Below are 18,734 nucleotides of genomic sequence, written 5' to 3' on the forward strand. Positions count from 1 at the left end.
ATCTAATTGAAATGTTACAGTGTAAAGAAATTTTAATTATATTGTTTTCTTTAAGCACGTAGAAAATCTAATTGTGTAAAAGAGGTTGAAAAATTGCAAGAAAAACGTGAAAAAAGAAGGTTACAGCAGCAGGAACTTAGAGAAAAAAGAGCTCAGGTTAGTATATTTAGCTTGGATGGAAAATGTATGACAGAAAGTTTGCAAAATTGTAGTGCTTTTTTGACTTTTTATGTATGAACTCTAATAATATTGAAATTAAATGTTTTCATCCTGTATACAAGCTTGACAAATATTTTGGTGCTTGGTTGCAATGCTCTCGTAACTATTACTTTAGACGGTTTTCCCCCTATTTTTCTTCCTACAGAAATAATTGCTTACAGTTGCCTATCCTGTTGCATGTTCTTTAAAGATCAAGTACTGGTAACAGATTTCTTGGGGAAAATGTAATACTGAAAATAATCAAACCTCTAGCTTTTAGGTATGTGTTGTTGTACATGAGATGTTGCAACATGATGATAAATGGTTACTTACGATCTTTGATGCTTTGTAGGAGATCCATTTAATGCTCATTTAAGGCTTGAGTTTGATCATTAACTTTTAGGACTTTTTTTTTTCCCTTTAAAACCAGTCTATACATTTGTAATTTAGATGTTCATCATGCAAGCAGGTTGCAGCAAGTTGTTAAAAACTTCTGTGAAAGAAAATGAAGTTGATAATCCTGCGAGAAAAATCTCTTAATATTAAATGACCTTCCGTCGCAGTGATGTAAAAGCTTTAGCAACCAGCGTAATCGTGGTGGCAGTCTTGTGTGTGTTAGTCTCTAAAGAGATACTAGGAATCCACTACTGACATGCGAAGTACCACCACCAAGTAAATAATTCAGACAGTTTACATCAGGGTTTAATGATGTTTCTAAGTTGACCTAAAATGACCTATGTTGAATTCATGTTCTGTAATTTCCATCTATTTGTACAAATGCAAAACTTTACTATGTTTTTATGTCTAAGAAACAAACGTTAAAAATCCCCAAGCATTAAAATACTTAACCTAGCATTACAGCTAAAATTTTATCACTCCTCTGAAGCCTCCTTTGAATCTGAGTCTTAACTCTCTGGATGAGGAAGCTCTGTTTGTCTTGATAATCTGTATGTATCTGTGCTTTGTGTTCCTTTGTGTATACTGATGTGAAATGCAGCAATAATTAGCCAGGTATTGTGTTCTAGTGGACAAGACCCTTAAGCACAGCTTGAAGAATTTTAGGCGAATGCTCTTTCCATAATAAGCAATACTCCTTTCTGAATGTTAGAAGGAAACATTTCAGTGGGAATACATTTTTTGTGGACTTACTGTCAGCAGTTTTTAGTTCACTGTTGTCAAGCTGAATAACATTACAGTACAGTCAACTTCTGATTTCCAGGACATAGTCTTAGCTGAGGTGAGGATCAGCTGTGTCACAGGTGCAGGAACATGAGCTGGCTCTCTTTAGGCTTGTTAACCCCAGTGCAGTGCTCTCTGAGAGTGCCCCAACCAACTGTGACCCAGGAGTTTTCTATTATTTGAAATCGTTTTGTAATTTGGGGGGAGCCATGCAAAACTTAAGTAGATAGTTGCACCAGAGCTGGCTATGTATTGGCATCATTAGCTTGTCCTGAAATGGTGTAAAAACTAAGTTTCAAGGAGAAGTGACAGGAAGGATGTTTGATCAGTTCTTCAGAGAACCAACTCAGCTCACAGTAGGCTTAGGCTTAGCAAGGCTTGGAGGGACTCCATGCAAGGCCTCTTATATATCCATTTGCTGTGGTACTGATGGCTCCAGCTTTAAGGATGGGAAGCCACGTGAGCCTGGTTGTAGCTCAGAGTTGCTTTTATTGGCAAGGGTCTAAGAGTGTTGGAAACTTTTGCAATGCATCCAAGTAACTGTAGGAGTTCAGGAGCAGTAGTAGGATAAAGCTCCTTAAACCAAGTTGGATGCAACAGAGCTGTTTTTGGGGCAGCTGGGTATTGTCACTGTCTTCTGCAGTATGTGTTGTACCTGTGTAATGGAGTATATCCATCTGTCCATTGGACTGCCTTACCTCTGATTAAGAAGCATTGATTGTGTATGCTATCAGATGCTGTGCTGTCATTGAGAGGCGTTTTAGTGTGAAGAATCTGTTGAAGGCAGAAGTCATTTCTCTTTCTTGAGTAGTCTGTTAATGGGTCCTCCAATAAAAAGTATTTTCTATTATATGCCAATCAAAAACATTAAATAGAAGGCATGTAATTGTTTTGTGATAAGTAAATCAGCTGCATCAGAATGGAAAAAAGCATTGAACTTGCATATTGGGATGTGTCTGGCATTTTGGAGAAAAAATAATATTTCTGTTAATTTGTGTTTTTCTCATAAATAAATACAGAAGATACTGAAGTTTGTCAGTTTCAGTAAAAAAAAATATATTAGAAATTATGTTGTTTACTTCCCTAGGATGTTGATGCTACAAACCCAAATTATGAAATTATGTGTATGATAAGAGATTTCAGGGCAAGTTTGGATTACAGACCACTGACAAATGCAGATCCTGTAAGTACCCCAAAAACATAGAAGTTTCTTATCTGTCTATATTTTTGCTGTGTTTTCCATTTTTTCAATGTGTACTTAATGTCTATAAACATGAAAAGTAAGTAGTTTAATATGTTTTAGTATTCATTATTACATGGGTTTATTTTTTCAGTAATTTGATGATATAGTAAGTAGTAGGTATTGAAAGTCTAAATTATTATTATGCTATGTTATTCAAATATCCTTTTACTATAAAATTATACCAATATGTACGAAGTAGTCACTCAGTCTCTGTATTATAAAATTTCCTTGAATGCTAGGTGATATGCACAAAGAACCGTTAAGCTTCTCTCAAAAACCTTGTTCAGTATAAAGTTTAATATTCGATCTTTGAAGGTGGTGGGGGATTTGGTTTGCAAAGAAGTCAAAAGATCAGGATTCTTAAATGAAGATTATCAGATCTCTGTGGAAATCAGAGATGGTGATCATTTCTGTCGATAGCATATCTACCCTGTTAGGTCTGGATTTGCTTGAGATATTCCAAGATGCACCTGGGATGCTACAGGACTATATTACTGTCTGCAGGGGTTTTGTTAATGCGTGGTTCTCCCTTTTGGGTTCTTTGCTGTTGTGCAGACACAAAGGGTTTTTCCATGTTAGATGACTCACTGTCTTGAATGTTTCTCTTTGTTTAAATTACTGTTTAATTAATTCAAGAATAGAAGTAAAATAAGTATGCTATTGTATAATTGTGGTATGGTTCACTGAAAGATTATTTCCTTTGCAGATTGATGAGCACAGGATATGTGTTTGTGTACGGAAACGACCACTCAATAAAAAAGGTATGACCATTAAACCATTAGAGATTTTGATGGTGTTTTTGGGTGGGTTTTTTTGTTGTTTTTTGTTGTTTCCTCTGAAAAGCTGCTTCTGATAGTAATATTATTCATGTTAGAGATCTAGGAATACTGATCAAAGGTGAAACTATTACACTAGTAGTCGCTTGTTAAATATGAAATTAGTATTACAACTTCTTACTATCTATTCGTCAGACTGGAGCCTGTATAAAAAAACCCCAAACAAACAGTTGAGGTTTCCAACTCCAGTTAAATTCCAGTCTTCCGTGAAGTTCTTTAATTTCAGTGGGAAATTAAGAATGCAGATGCTTCTGTTTGAATCTTGTGCTTAAGTAAGCTTTCACTTTGAAATGTGTTTTTCCTTCCCTTTCCTGGTCTAATGGAAGGTGCTTGTGCCAAAGGCAGTGAGTTTGGAACTAGATGATCATTAAAGGTCCCTTCTAGCCCAAGCCATTCTGTGATTCAATGATTCTATATTTTGTTTAGCTAAATGTCTCAAAGAGCATCACTCTCTGAGACAACATGGCAGGCTTTTCTTACTTTTGTACTGTCAGATCTACACATGGAAGATTATCTGGAGCATATTCAGAGGCAAACATGAGAATTGTGTGGGAAAGGGAAAACATGTTGATACCACTATATCATTAATTTTTGTTGTTTTTTTTTTTTTTTTTTGTCTTCCCCTCTCCATGTTGCTACTTAGAATCATAGAATGAACTAGGTTGGAAAAGACCTTTAACTTAGCCTACCTTTTTCCTTCATTTTTACTTTCACTATTTTCCTTTTCCCTCTTTTTTTTTCTCTTGTACCGATCTGAAAAGAATGCATAATCTCAAGAATTCAGTACTTGAAAATACTGTGCACAACCTATTTAATAAGGGTGTTCAATGTACAAGTCTGGTAGCAGTTGAATTTCTGTTTCATCATTGGAGGTTTCTTAATAGAATATGACTTGGAAATCTTTTGCATTTAGGGGAAACATCACCTTCGCCTGAAGATAGACAAAATGAGATTATAGTAAATGAGAGCAAGCTGTCATGGAGTGTGAATTTGGATTCGAAGTAGGATTTGATTTTGTGGAATTTGCGTATCTTAGCTATTAGTGGTTTAGGCTAATTAAAAAAATAGCTCAAATTGTTTGTAGGAAAATGAGCGTCTATGAAAAAATGAGGTTGGTATTAAAGTTACTTTGCATTTTCAGAAATAACCTGTAGTGAAATAATCATAGCCATAATCTAGTACCCACATGATACAATTTTCTGAAAACACACACTTCCTAGGAAACAGTATTTCTCATGCCACGTTTTAAAATTGAAGAATCAAAGACATTAGTGTTTAACTCCCTGAAGAGGAAAAAAAAAATCAGTTTGTTTTGTCAGACTCAAAACCACAAAATTATCACCAGGATCTTTAGAGTCCTCTGTGCCAACTGTTCTGTGGATTGACTTTGCAGGAAGTAGGTGTTCACATTAGCATTAAGTTACTTAATTTAAATAAAAAGTTTTGATATTTAATTTTTTTAAAATGAAATTAATTTCTTTTGACATTGAGATTTTATTTCAGTGACATACAATTGAGAAACACATGGTGGGTTTCAGAGACAGTGTTCCAAATTTTCATCATCAAGGAATGTAACAAATAGCGGGGAGCACATAAATGTCTTATTCCAAACAATTACTCAAGAAAAAACAGCTTTTGACTGCTTAAACTAAAAAGCTTTTGCTGCAAAGAATTTACTGTCTTACATTTCTTCTTATCCCTGTTCCTTATTTCTTTGTGATTACTGCAGAATAATTGCATCTTATTTTATTGCAGAGCAGTTGAAAAAATTATTATATAGTGATTGAATGCATATTTCTGTTGGTGTATAATATTATGCAATGGTAACAATTGTACTGCTTGATCAGCTTGTTAACCAATGAAAAGATTTCTGTCTGACTGCATACAGCCACATCAAATTCCTGAACTGCGTGCTTTAAGAAATTTTACATAGAAATGAAAGTAGGACACATGAGTGATCCTGAATGTACACACAAAGGGTCTTTATTTTTGTGCATGTCCTGGATCACTGGGTTCTCTGTTTTGCTGCCTTGTGTATTTCATACAACAATTACCAGTAAATTATAGTGCTGTGTAGTAATTATAACCTGGGACCTCACTGTTGAAATCATATCTAGATGGCTTTTGGTCATTTCCAGTGATAGGAAGGATTTTTTTTATTATTTTCAGTATTTTCTGCCTACATGGTAATCTTTAGAAAGGATTTTGCTTTGGAGAAATTCTGTATTAAAGATGTATAGTTTAGGTTACAGGAGGAATACACAAACAAAAATGTCAGTGTAAAATGAAAGCAAAATTCTTCTGGAAGGCTCTGAAAATGTGACTGTAATGTTAAGGATTTAAGGAAAATAAGTGTCCAGTTTGTCCAGTAAAGAAGCTATAAAAACTTAAGGATATGTTACTAATCTGTAAAACAGCATAGAAGCTCTGAGAGAAAACAGGTGAAATCCTTGGGAAGTGTTGTTATAGAATACATAACAAGCTACAATGATAGTGATAAAATTAATGGTTATTTTCTTACCAGCTTTGTACAGCCTAATTTCTAGCAATTGGTAGGATAGGATAACTAGCCTTCCAAAATGAAATGTGTTATTTAGCAGATTACTCTCTAGGTATTGGAAGCCCTTAATCCAGTTCATTGTTACGTGGAGGAGCTGTGTTATCTGAGATGTTGTAAGAGTATACACAATGAAAAAATGGAAAAAAATGTGTTGCTAGTTAAGTATTTCACTTATTTTATAGAAACTTTAATGAAAGACCTTGATGTTATAACAATTCCTAGTAAAGATGTTGTGATGGTACATGAACCAAAACAAAAGGTGGATTTAACACGGTACCTAGAAAACCAAACTTTTCGTTTTGATTATACCTTTGATGAAACGTCTCCTAATGAAATGGTTTACAGGTATGTGTATATACTTATTTTGTTTTGAATCTTCTTTTCTCAAGTGTCTTCCATGTCAATAACTGTGGGCTTAGACCCTTGGTCATTTACCCCTGTTCTCTATGTTATCAGATATATATATATTGCTACCTCTGTTCTTTTACCTGTTTACTTTTGTTTAACTCTATATCCTGAGTTATTAAGCTGCAATGTCATCTCCACCTCCATTAACTTCAGTCCAGCTCTCATTTGTTCTCCAGCCCTGCCTGGTCTCCAGGCTCTAGTATGTATTGCCTACCTCCTCATGAACAACTTTTTGAGCTCTCCATTTGCCTTAGGCTTATCTTACTAATTAGTGTGTGTGCAGCACCTGAGGAACCTGACTCATGGCTTTTAGTCTTCAGGAAACTTGGAAAAAAAGGACAGCTCCATCCTCAAAGGACTTATAGATTGCATGTAAGATAATAAAGAGATAGAAACAAATCAGGAGAGGGTACAGGAGGAGTGCAAAGAAAGTGAGAGAGGTTATATTACTGAGATGCCTGAGCTACCTTGGCTACTGGAAGCATTCTGGCTGATGTAATATACGGGTGCATGGAGCTAAGTTATCTTGCTGAAAATATTGAATCTTTCTATTTTAAAAGAACTACAACAACAAAGACATACATCCATTTTCAGCACCAAGGTATTTGGATCTCCATTTTCTCCTTTTTCTGTTTCATTTCCTCAGCTGGCACAGAATAATGCACACAAGGCTTTAAAAAAATGTGTTTGGGAAGAAAAAAAACAGCCCCAAAATTATAGCAGAATTTTAGTGTTGGCAAAACCTAAGTATTTATCTGCTTCACTGTCCTACTTTTAATTCTGTCTTCTTTAGGAAGCTCCAAACTCTATGTATTGAGCTATGCTGTGATACTAAAACGAGGGTTTTTCTTTTTTTCTCAGGGTTTAAAGGAGGATAATATTGTTGGAAAATAAATGTGTGAGATCTTGTAGCTTTTCTCTGTTTGGGATATTTTTATGCCTTGGGGCTGGTAGTCTCTTTAGTTCAGGAATTAATGTAGACATGTCCTTTGTCCCCTCAAAGTAGAGGACCAGTTTTGTCTCTTCTGGCCTCTGTAATTTATAAATTTATAGCGATGGCACCTTAAAATAATTCAGTTTCTTAAGTACTGTTGATTTTTGCACTTAAGGTTTACAGCTCGACCATTAGTGGAGACCATATTTGAAAGGGGAATGGCAACTTGTTTTGCATATGGGCAGACAGGCAGTGGAAAAACCCATGTAAGTATTTTCTTCTACATGTAAGCAAGACATTTCTTTTTATGTATGGTACACTTAGCTAAGTTCTAATAAGTAACAAATATGTAAGTTACAGTTCTGTGATTTTATTTATTTATTATTTTTTCTTTTATTTAGACTATGGGTGGTGACTTTTCAGGAAAGAACCAGGATTGTTCTAAAGGCATATATGCGCTTGCAGGTGAGACCTTACTCGCTTGTTCACTTTTTGCAGTCTAGTTGACATCAGTAAATATTCTGCTCCCTGAAGTACAAATATAAAAGTCTACATAAACCCCCCTACATATGCCTACATATGCCCCTCTGCTCTGCTCTGATGAGACCCCACTTGGAGGAATGTGTGCAGTTCTGGTGTCCTCAACATAAGAAGGACATGGAGCTGTTGGAGCAAGTCCAGAGGAAGCCACGAGGATGGTCAGGCGGCTGGAGCACCTCCTGTATGAAGACAGGCTAAGAAGTTGGGGCTGTTCAGCCTGGAGAAGAGAAGGCTGTGTGGAGACCTCATAGCAGCCTTGCAGTATCTAAAGGGGGCCTGTGAGGATGCTTTAAAAGGGACTCTTCATCAGGGACTGCAGCCATAGGATAAGGGGCAATGTGTTTAAAACCTAAACAGAGGAAGTTCAGGTTAGATACAAGGAAGAAACCTCTGCTATGAGGGTGGTGAGGCATTGGAACAGGTTGCCCAAAGCAGTGGTAGATGCTCCATCCCTGGCAGTGCTCAAGGCCAGGTTGGATAGCACCTTGGGTGACATGGTCTAGTGTGAGGTGTCCTTGCCCATAATAGGGGGGTTGAAACTAGACGAACTTAAGGTCCTTTCCAACCCAAACCATTCTATCATTCTGTGGTAGTTGCGTTACAGTGGAGCTTTGGTAACATCATAAGTAGTTCCTAGATGTGTAGCTTTTACACAGTAAAGTAGATGTATATATATAAAAGTAAATAAATAAATAAAAAGTATATACACAGTAAAGTAAATGCGTATGTATAAAAGTGTAATAATAGATGAGTAGTTAATTTTGTAACTTTAGAGTCTTTGCATCTTGATATAATGTGGCAGTTTAAACTGCAATGTTTTGGGCTTGATTTGGCCTACCATATCTATTATACTTTCAAAATATGGCAGATGCTGTAAAATAGACTATTATGCATTAATGAGTCTTCACTTAATGAAAATACATAATGAGATTTCTTTCTATTCTGTAAATATATTGACAGCTCGAGACGTCTTTCTCATGCTAAAGAAACCAAACAATAAGAAGTTAGAACTCCAAGTGTATGCAACATTTTTTGAGATCTACAGTGGTAAGGTGAGTACCTGATCTTTCTCTAAGGAAGGGGAATTTCTCTTTCACAAACAAGATTTTGAGCTTGTCACATAAGTTTTTTTGTTTTCCCCTATTTGTAGTAAAAATTGTATTTCAGATAATTCCTTATACTTCCTTTACAGTTATGTTTTCCATGGAGTGCTTTGCATATTTTGATACAGGATTTGAAACAGAAGCATCTTTTAAAGCTTCTCTTTAACTGTTTTGTTTTCCTCCACTTCCTAAGGTTTTTGACTTGTTGAACAGGAAGACAAAATTAAGAGTGTTAGAAGATGGTAAACAGCAAGTCCAGGTGGTGGGATTACAGGAACGGGAAGTTAAGTGTGTTGAAGATGTTCTTAAGCTTATTGATATAGGCAACAGCTGCAGGTATCTCCCATAACTTACAGCAGTTTTTCATTGTACATTAAAGGTTCAGAATAAGAATATTTTTGGGGGTCTCTTTGTAGTGATGGCTTTTTAATGTGGGTGTTTTGATGATGTTGGCTACAATTTAGGAATCTGCCTACCTTTTAAATAAATGGTTAGAGTTTCTCTGTCTCCTAGAGAGAAATAACTGATTTTTCTACAGTATGTGAATTGCATGCATTATGTAAGCATCTCAGTGACTTAACTTCATGTGATTTGTAATCTGGAATACTGCCAGATTCTTCACCTCTTAAAGGCCTTGATATATAGTGACAGAAGCTAAGTATAAAATTTTTTTATATTTTTTTAAGAACCCAGCTTCACTGTTTTTAAAATCAGCCTGGTACAAAGACATCTGCCAGATCAGATAAAAGTGCCAGTGGCTTCCTACATGTAAACTCAGAGGTAAAACTGATCTTCCATTTGTAGTTGAAGAGATGAAACAGGAGTATAATTGTGCTGTGTACTTCCAGTTATTAGGGTTGTATTTCTAGTATCCACAACAATGTTAGACATGCTGCCAACACGTGTAAGAAAATACAGGACTCTGCTGTGAAAAAAATAATGTTGAGGTTATTGTGTTTAACATGTATGGTTCTTCACCTGTTTGTATGTTCTTCCTTTCTCTCCTTTTGTTTAAAGGACGTCTGGCCAGACATCTGCAAATGCACACTCATCTCGAAGCCATGCAGTGTTTCAGATTATTCTCAGAAGGAAAGGCAAATTGCATGGTAAATTTTCTCTGATTGATTTGGCTGGCAATGAAAGAGGAGCAGATACTTCCAGTGCAGATAGGCAGACTCGATTGGAAGGTGCAGAAATTAACAAGAGCCTTTTAGCACTCAAGGTAAGTGAAATGTTTCTGTTGCCTTTGAGTAGGTGAAAGCCTTCTACAGAGAATAGCAATGACTATGAAAATGAGTGTTTTTGCAGGCTTTGCTGTTCTACATTGTTGACTGATATGACAGGTAAAATAATATATTGATTTTTCTGCTAAATGCCTCAAGGAACACTTGATAATTACCAAGTAGAAATATCGCTGAAATGTGCTATTGACTTGCACGTAGTTTAAAAAAGGAAAAAAAAAATCAACAAAAATTCCTCCATGGCGGAGTTTAAGGCTTTAGTGATATATATCTAAAATAGGAGGAACAGATGTCTGAATTTGCTGCTCAAGATCTGAAATACTAACTGGGAATACTTTACGGTTCTCAATATTTTTGTTTTTTCTTAATAAAAAGTTAAAATAACCTTTACAACATATTTATTTACTGCTGTTAGTTAGTTCCCTAAAGCAACAGAACATCCATAAAGAACTAACAAACAGATCAAAATGAAACTTGAAAATTGGAATCCGTTCTTGACTAATCTTCTTTACAGCAGATTGTCTCATGCAGTCACTTTATAGATTTTCATACATCAGTCCAGAACATATCAAGACAGCTAAGAATTATTATTTAAACACTCACATGCCTTGTGTGTGTGTTTGATAATGCTTGGAAGAGGTTTAGTCTCAATCAGGAAAGTAATATTTTAATCTTAACTGGGAAGACTAATCTTGAATATCACAGAATTTACCTCTGTTGCTGGTTAGCTTTGCTTAGTTTTACTACTGTCAGCACCAGCACTGTGGTTTTATATTAAGAACTGAATCCCAAAATCACCGTGCTTACTTTTTATCCCCAGTATAAGCTTGGAGAAGACTGGTGTCTGACTAAGCAGATCTCATAAAACACCACAAAATTGTAACTTATAATGTGTCATTACAAAATTGTATGGCATGTTGAAAGAGTAGAAGCAGCAGTTCCAAAACTGTGGCCTGTTTTGACTTAACATCAAAGTAATTAAATAAAGCTGATTTGTTCGGGGGGGGGGGAATTGGTTTTTATTTTTTTTATTCCACTTGTTGATTTTGTACTAGCTGCTACCTTCAGGGCAATACCCATACAATATACTTGGTTCATTTTCATTCAACTTGACTTTTTAATTACAATGAAAGGTTCTGCTGCTGCCATACTACTGGTTGTGATCTAAATTATATGGGGAAGGGGAACTAAAAACAAATTGGAGGTCTTAATAGTGGTACAAGAAGATAGGAGTTTCTCAATGATATGTTTTTGCTTTTTTTTTCTATTGCTAAAAATATTGCGCAGCTTTTTCCATTTATATTCAAGACCCTTGAAGTTATTGTCAAGTTCAAATTAAACTGCTGTGTTCTAAGGAGTGGCCTTTGGTGCTTATCCATGACTTCCTATTTGCATTTGGCTATCAGTCCAGTGCTAATCTGTTCACATTTTTTTGGAATTTGCTTCTGTAATGTCTCTACATGGAAGTAGTGTTGTCATTTTGTTACCTGGTTTTCTGAGCTCTAATGAAAAAGCAGAAGTAGTTAAAAATTCCATTAGTTTTAGAAGCTGGCAGTTTCCTCCTGTGATCCTTTTATTAATAAGGAGATAATCCAATTCTAATTTTTCAGGAGTTACCAACTAAAAATGATTAAAGTAAATTAAAATATCATAATTGTCAGTTGCCATATCAGTAATTCAACATACACATGCGTTACTGTTTTCATTTGTAATATCACTTGTTGAAAATCTCTTGCCCCCTTTGTATCTAATAATCTATCTAATAATCTTTTTCCTTATGTATGTATAGTATTAATGCACAATAAAAAAATCAAGGAATGCACTGCCTTGCATGCCTATAAATACTGAGTCTTTTTTCTAGCATTTGCATGTGAAATTCACATTCAACAGGCTTTAGTCTTTATCTGAGCTGTGTCCATTCTGTAAAATTCAGCTGATGAGTTTTTCAGTAATTGCTTCAGTTAAAACCAACTTGTTTTTGTTCTGTTCTGTATTATGGCAGTTTTACTCTGATCCCATTTTTAGTTCTGTTTTATGCTGTTCACTGTTGCAATGCTTTCTTGGATTATCAGCCTGCAGCTTCTAGTTTTTTGGAAGAAGTTGTTCCTAGGAAATTTCAAAAAGCCGCAAGGTTATGGCTGTAGCTGAAGGGTTAGCTGAACTACTGTCAAACTATTTGTGTAACACAAAAGCCATTTAATCTGTTAGTGTTGCTAAAAGCGTAGCTCTAGTTTGAAAAGATTCTGAAGTACTATTGTTCAAAGAAGTTTTGTTTCTAGATACGTCAAAACCGTACCATGCATCTGAACATAACCTGTACACAAAATACTAAGGCAAAGTTAGAAACTGGAATTAATGAGCAAGATGTGGAGATGATGACAACACCACAGAAATTCAAATTTAAACTTCCTTTGTGTAAGAAGTAACTTATTAACTGATGTTAGAGCTCTGAGTGGGCAGAAGAAATGTTTAGATTAGCTTGGTCTTGGTTTGTTCTGTTGTGTTTAGTTGCTGCTGCAACTTCTGTAGTTATTTTGTAATATTTACATCTGTACAGTATTTCTCACTGGAACGTGCTAACCAATTGCAAATGCCAGTTTAGCCCCATACCTTTTTAAGTGAAAGAGGAGACCTATCTCTGTTTATTCATATGAAGAGTATTTTAAAACAGGGAATGACTTGTGTTTTTAAGTGTCTTCCAACATCAGGTACATCAGTAGAGAGCTACTGGGTTTGTGACCTGTGGAAGCTTTCAGAAGATTCTGAGCTGTAAAGAAAGTCAGTGGTAGAGCCAGAATCAAAGCTACTGCTTTTAATTGGCAGAGTTAACATGTGTCCCTGTGCACACTGCTTCTGCTAGCGGAGGTTATAGATCATTCTGGCTTTTACAGCTGATAATCAGAAATTTAACATCAGCACTGATTCTTTTTTTTTTTTTTTTCTTGTTTTGTTATTGTTGGATACAGCAAATGTAAATATTTTGCATGAGATTCAGAAAGTTTGTAGGTTCCTAAGTACATCTTAATTTCCTGTGTCTCTGCTGTGATGTGATGTGAAAACTTTTAACACTTCATGAATCCAAGTTTTAATGGTAAATTTTAATGATTTTAGGGGACAGCGACGTAACTAAGGCATGTGTATAATGCTTTTCAGCTGTATTTGTATTTATTCAATACATGTTAAATTAAAATACATAAGCGTGTTATTTCTTTCAGGAGTGCATTAGAGCCTTAGGCCGAAATAAACCTCATACACCCTTCAGAGCAAGTAAACTTACTCAGGTGCTAAGAGATTCATTCATCGGAGAAAACTCCCGTACCTGTATGGTAAGTTGATTTAACTGTTTGTTCTAACAGTTATAAAAAGGAAAGACGCTGGGAATTTAGGCAGTTTTAAACTGTTCTGTTCAAAATTGGTTGCTTGCTGCTGACAATGTTTTGGACTTAAATTTGTCCACTAACACTATGTGTGATGAGACTTTCAGCAGAGGCAGTTCAGGTAACTTGCTCCCTTCTCACTTTTTGTCGGCGTTTCTTATTGCTGCTTCTAGTTTTCTAGCTAGGCATCTAGCTAGGCATCTAGCTAGAAACACTTGTAGCTCAAGAAGTTTGATTGGTTGGTTGATTTGGTTTAGTAAAGTCTGAATTATGAGAGCAATGTTTGTTCACTCACAATTTTGGAAAAAAGGGGTGTAGACTGGAAGTACAGTGGTGAGTTACAGTCTTTAAATGACAAATTTAAAATTGGTATTGAAGACATTAGAATATGTTCTAGGCTGTTGAGGGGAGAAATAGGGATAGATGGAAAACATAACTATGTATTGTATAAATGTGCAGTTGCATCAGCATGAAAACCACTTCTCTCAGATAAAAACACTGGTGTGCAGTCATTTTATTTGTGCATCCTTAACATTTCTCCTTATTGAAATGCAAACTTTCTGCAGTGGATGCTAATTGGTATGCTTATTTATGTTGGTTACTTTTCAGATTCCTTGGAATTAATTAGTCTAGAGGCCAGAGAAGTCCGCAGACCACAACAGAAAAACTATGATGTTTGGGCAGCCTATTCTTTCCTCTGGCTGGTAGAGCCCTAGAATAGCTTGGGTTGGAAGAGACCTTAAAAATGCATCTACTTCCAACCCCCTTGCCACTTGCAGGGACAGCCTCCACTAGAAAGGGTTGTTCAAAGCTCTGTCCAAACTGGCCTGGAACACTTCCTGCTATGGGACATCCAGAACTACTCTAGACAGCCTGTTCCGGTGTCCCACCACCCTCATAATAAAGAATTTCTTCCTAATACCTAATCCAAATCTCCCCTCTTCCAGTTTAAAGCCGTTCTCTCTTGTCCTGTCACTACATGCCCTTGTAAAAAGCCCCTGTTCAGATTTCTTGTAGGTCCTTTAGGTACTGGAAGATTCTCTAAGGTGTTCCTGGAGCCTTCTCCAGGCTAACAGCACCAACTCTCTTAGCATGTCCTCATAGGAGAGGTGTTCCAGCCTTCTGAGCATCCTGAATCCTTGGGCAGAGGTACATGTCCTGCTTGTGTTGGGGACCCCAGAGCTGCACACAGTACTGCAGGTGGAGGCTCATGAGAGAGGAGTAAAGGGGGAGAATTGCTTCCCTTGACCTGCTGGTCTCACTTCCTTTGGCGCAGCGCACTGTACAGTTAGCTTTCTGGGCTGCAAGCACACACTGCCAGTTCATGTTGAGCTTCTTGTCAAGCAGCGTGCAAAAGTCCTTGTCAGGGCTGCTCTCAGTCTGTTTTCTGCCCAGCTTGTAGTTGTGGTTGGCTAGTTTGGCTCATACACACTGTCCTTGCTCCCTCTTGGCTTCCCGTGCCCCTCCTCACTGACAGATTATGAGAGACTGAGAAGTCCTCGATCGAGAATAAGTGCTATTGAGGAACAGCTAAAACATCAGTGTGTAATCAGCATTGTTCCCAGACTAAATCCAAAATACAGCACTCCAGCAGCTACTAGGAAGAAAAGTAACCATCCCAGCCAATACCAGGACACATACTGATGTGGGAAGGAAGTTTATATGTCGTTCCCTTCCCTTGTGGCTTACTCTGAATTATAGTTGAAAGGAAGCAGGGAAAGAAGAGAAACCTGCAGTGCATCCTTCTGGTTGTTTGAACTGAGCTCTCACATTTGGAGCACTTGACTCTGTGATAACTATATGGATACAGAATAAAGCTGCCTGTATGGAGATCTGAGAGCTTTCTGAACAGCATGTATTGAATTGAGGGAGGTACGGGAGATAACTTAGCCTGGAATTACTTGCAGTCCTCTCCAGTTCCCTGGATAAAGAAGAGACTTGCATTCCAATGGTCAAGTGGTAGGAATAGTTGATAATGATCAGCAGCTTTACCTGTATTCTGGGTCTTCTTTTGCCTCTTTTATCAGGACAGTTTATTCAATGTTGCAATATGGTATTTACACTTGGCTCCTTGGCAGGGTGTGTCTGGTTTGTAAGCATGTTCGTGTGTAGATTTTGTATCCTGCGCCAGCAAAATTTTTGAATATAAAGGAAAAGAAAAAGGCAAGTCGTTGTGGTTTATGGTAGCTAAAGTTGAACAATATTTTATTAAACTAACAGAGTACTTATCTGGCAGGTGTGCTGACTGCTGTTTTGCAGCAGAGTCATGTAATTAACTGTGCTGCTAAAAATTACTTCAAAAATTGTTTAATAAGTAGTTTCTTTTCACTTTCCTACAGGTGACTGCATAGATCATTGCTGTGTTCTCTAGAAGTGTCTACAGGAGAAACAGTCTTTTGTGAAATAAGTATAGGAGAACTTTTTAGTGATAACCATTGTAACTGTCACAAGGAAATATGTAGGTCATGATTGTTTTCCCTGAAAAATGTTTTAGCCTATTACAGGCAAAATAAATAGAGTTTGCAACATAGGAATACTATTCAATTGGAAAATACTGCTTAGTGATCATGTAAGACCTCTTTTAAGGTAATGCTTTTGCTTGTCAGTAAGAGGCCTTTATTGTAAGCGGATCAACAAAGATTTGATCTACTATTCTGGATTGTAGCCGCAATGTGCTTAGAAAGTAAGATGTTTTGCAAATATGTGGACCTTTTCAATATGGAATGCATATAAAATGATGTAGTAAAAACTTGTGATTTCAAGTTTCTAAAATTCTTAATGTTCTGGTATAAAATACCTGCTGGGCCTCTTCTGCTTGATTTTTGACATCCTAATCTGTAAGTGGGATATTTGAATCATATTTAATTGGTGATTTCTAGACGGCATTTTTATTTTACTTTTCCTGTTACTGTTTATAGGCTTCCTATTGCAATTTAAAGTTGCATCTCTGTGTGTGGAGCATTTTCTTCTGTATGTAAGGATAAACTATGATTTGGAAGCTTTTTTCCAAATTTCAGAAAAATACTTTCAAAATAACTCAAATGTAGACAGTTACGACTATTATCTGCTTCATTTTAGAGGAATCCAGAGGCATAGAGTCAGCGTAAGTAGATTGGTTTGAACTTTATCAGTCACTGAAGTTCTTGTCTTTAAGTAGTTTAAAAAGAAAACATCTGAAGTTGCTTTTGAGGAGTTACATAGTAGGGTAATGTATCATTATTAGAAATTTTCAATGTAGCTCCATGTAATAGTTTAACTTTTTAACCAGTGTTGCGTCCTGATGTGTTGCATCCTTGAAGTGTTGCAGCCAAAGCTCCGTGTGCCAGACACCTGAGGCTTTTGGGGTTGGGAGTAGGAACCTGCAGACTTCATGTCCCAAAAGGGCCATTGATTCTGTTGTGATGGCTTATGAGCAATGTAGACACGCTCAAAATAGAAATAAAGGTAATTGCAGGTCTTAAAGATATTCCTGTTCATAAATAGCGCAGCTTTTTCCATCAGCATTTGGCATTACGAATGAGGAAGCAAGCAAGAGTCCTCCTCTTTTGGGCTTCTTGGGGCATGAGGACATGTGATGTACTGGATTTTTGTGTTCAACAGCCTGGATCTTGTGCATGGATTCTTGTGACCCGAATGGAGTACGGCATGGCTGACAGCACCTACAGTATAATGCTGGACCATTTTGAATGTTTCTGTGGCAGTTGCTGTGTGTATTGTGCTCTGAACGTTGAACTGGTGGAAGAGTTGCATGCATCTTTCACGTTAAATGAGTTTAGAAGGACTTTAGGAACTTGTAGTTTTTGTTAATTAGCAGCTAGAACACTTTACAAAGAGACATGCAATCATGTGATCTTTTAAAAGCTACACTTGTTTTCATTAGTAGCTGATGTGGACCAGTATTTGAGGTTTAAATTTAAGTCTCTGTAGTAGCAGACTTTTTAGACTTCTGCCCTGGTTTCAGCTGGCATAGAGTTAATTTTCATCCTAGTAGCTGGTGCAGTGTTGTGTTTTGGCTTCAGTGTGAGAACAGTGTTGATAACACACTGATGCTTTAGTTGTTGCTCAGTAGCACTTACCCACATCAAGGACTTTTCAGTGTTTCATGCTCTACCAGTGAGAAGAGGCACAAAAAGCCAGGAGGAAGCAGAGACAGGACACCTGACCCAAACTAGCCAAAGGGGTATTCCTTACCACAGCATGTCATGCCTAGTATATACAGTGGGGGGAGTTACCCGAAAGTCACAGATTGATGCTTGGGTCAGGCTGGGTATCGGTCAGTGGGTGGTAAGCAATAGTACTGTGCATCACTTGTGTTTTTCTGAATTTTTATTTCTCTTTTTGTTGTTCTTTGCTGTTATTATTAGTAGTATTGTTTGTGCTTGTATTACTTCTATCATTATTATTGTATTATACTTTAGTAGTTATACTTTATTTCACTTATCAAACTATTCTCTCAGCCTGTGGGGGTTTACATTCTTTCAGTTCTCCTCGTCATCCTGCCTGTGGGGGTGTGTGGGGGAGAGCGGTGAGTGAGTGAGTGGCTGCATAGTGCTGAGGTAGCAGCTGGGGTTAAACCATAATAACTTCCTAACACCCTTCCACCACGTATTCTTCCATATTCCCCAGTAGGAGAAATCCTTTCAGGATGACTGCCTGTGCTTCATGTCAGCAGCAGGATGAAAGAGAAGACCAGGAATATATAATCTCCCTCAGTTTTAGTCTTCTAATACTGTGCTGCCACAAAAAATGTTAGTGTGTAGGATCATAGAAGTGTTTGTCCTGGATAGCGCCCTTATGGCTCACCTGAAAGGAGCACAGATGAAATAATTGGACTGCTGAGAAAGACTAGGTGAAATAATGACGCTGCTGTTGGCCTGGTCATAGTTACTATTTTTTGCTAAGTGATGGGAAGAAGATGAGATCTTCAGGGTATTCTATTTAACTGGAAAAGGAAGACCCGTAGATTCCAGATACATCTGATAATAAGGTGGCCGTCAAGTATTGTCTACAGATAACTTTTCATTGAGGGGAAAAATATCTTTACTTCGGAAAATAGTTGAACACAAGGTTATCTCTAATACTAAGTACAGTTTTGGATTGTGGTCAAAATAGGTC

The 18,734-nt window shown here is 36.9% G+C and overlaps 1 protein-coding gene across 2 annotated transcripts in view; it reads left to right on the forward strand.

Annotated features, from left to right (window-relative positions):
* The window catches only part of KIF2A (kinesin family member 2A), a 67,229-nt gene that overhangs the window by 34,859 nt on the left and 13,636 nt on the right, over window positions 1–18,734 (forward strand). For both annotated transcript variants that reach the window (XM_057429582.1, XM_057429583.1), the window contains exons 6-15: window positions 56–156; window positions 2,465–2,560; window positions 3,327–3,381; window positions 6,199–6,361; window positions 7,534–7,624; window positions 7,760–7,823; window positions 8,859–8,950; window positions 9,195–9,337; window positions 10,019–10,223; window positions 13,458–13,568. In XM_057429582.1, the coding sequence (XP_057285565.1) occupies window positions 56–156; window positions 2,465–2,560; window positions 3,327–3,381; window positions 6,199–6,361; window positions 7,534–7,624; window positions 7,760–7,823; window positions 8,859–8,950; window positions 9,195–9,337; window positions 10,019–10,223; window positions 13,458–13,568 (1,121 nt within the window). The remainder of the gene's footprint in view (window positions 1–55; window positions 157–2,464; window positions 2,561–3,326; window positions 3,382–6,198; window positions 6,362–7,533; window positions 7,625–7,759; window positions 7,824–8,858; window positions 8,951–9,194; window positions 9,338–10,018; window positions 10,224–13,457; window positions 13,569–18,734) is intronic.

The sequence above is a fragment of the Pezoporus wallicus genome, unplaced genomic scaffold, assembly GCF_028554395.1.
Source record: "Pezoporus wallicus isolate ANWC-B61680 ecotype Strahan unplaced genomic scaffold, APGP_CSIRO_Pwel_v1 contig_8665, whole genome shotgun sequence".
Taxonomy (NCBI): Eukaryota; Metazoa; Chordata; class Aves; order Psittaciformes; family Psittacidae; genus Pezoporus; species Pezoporus wallicus.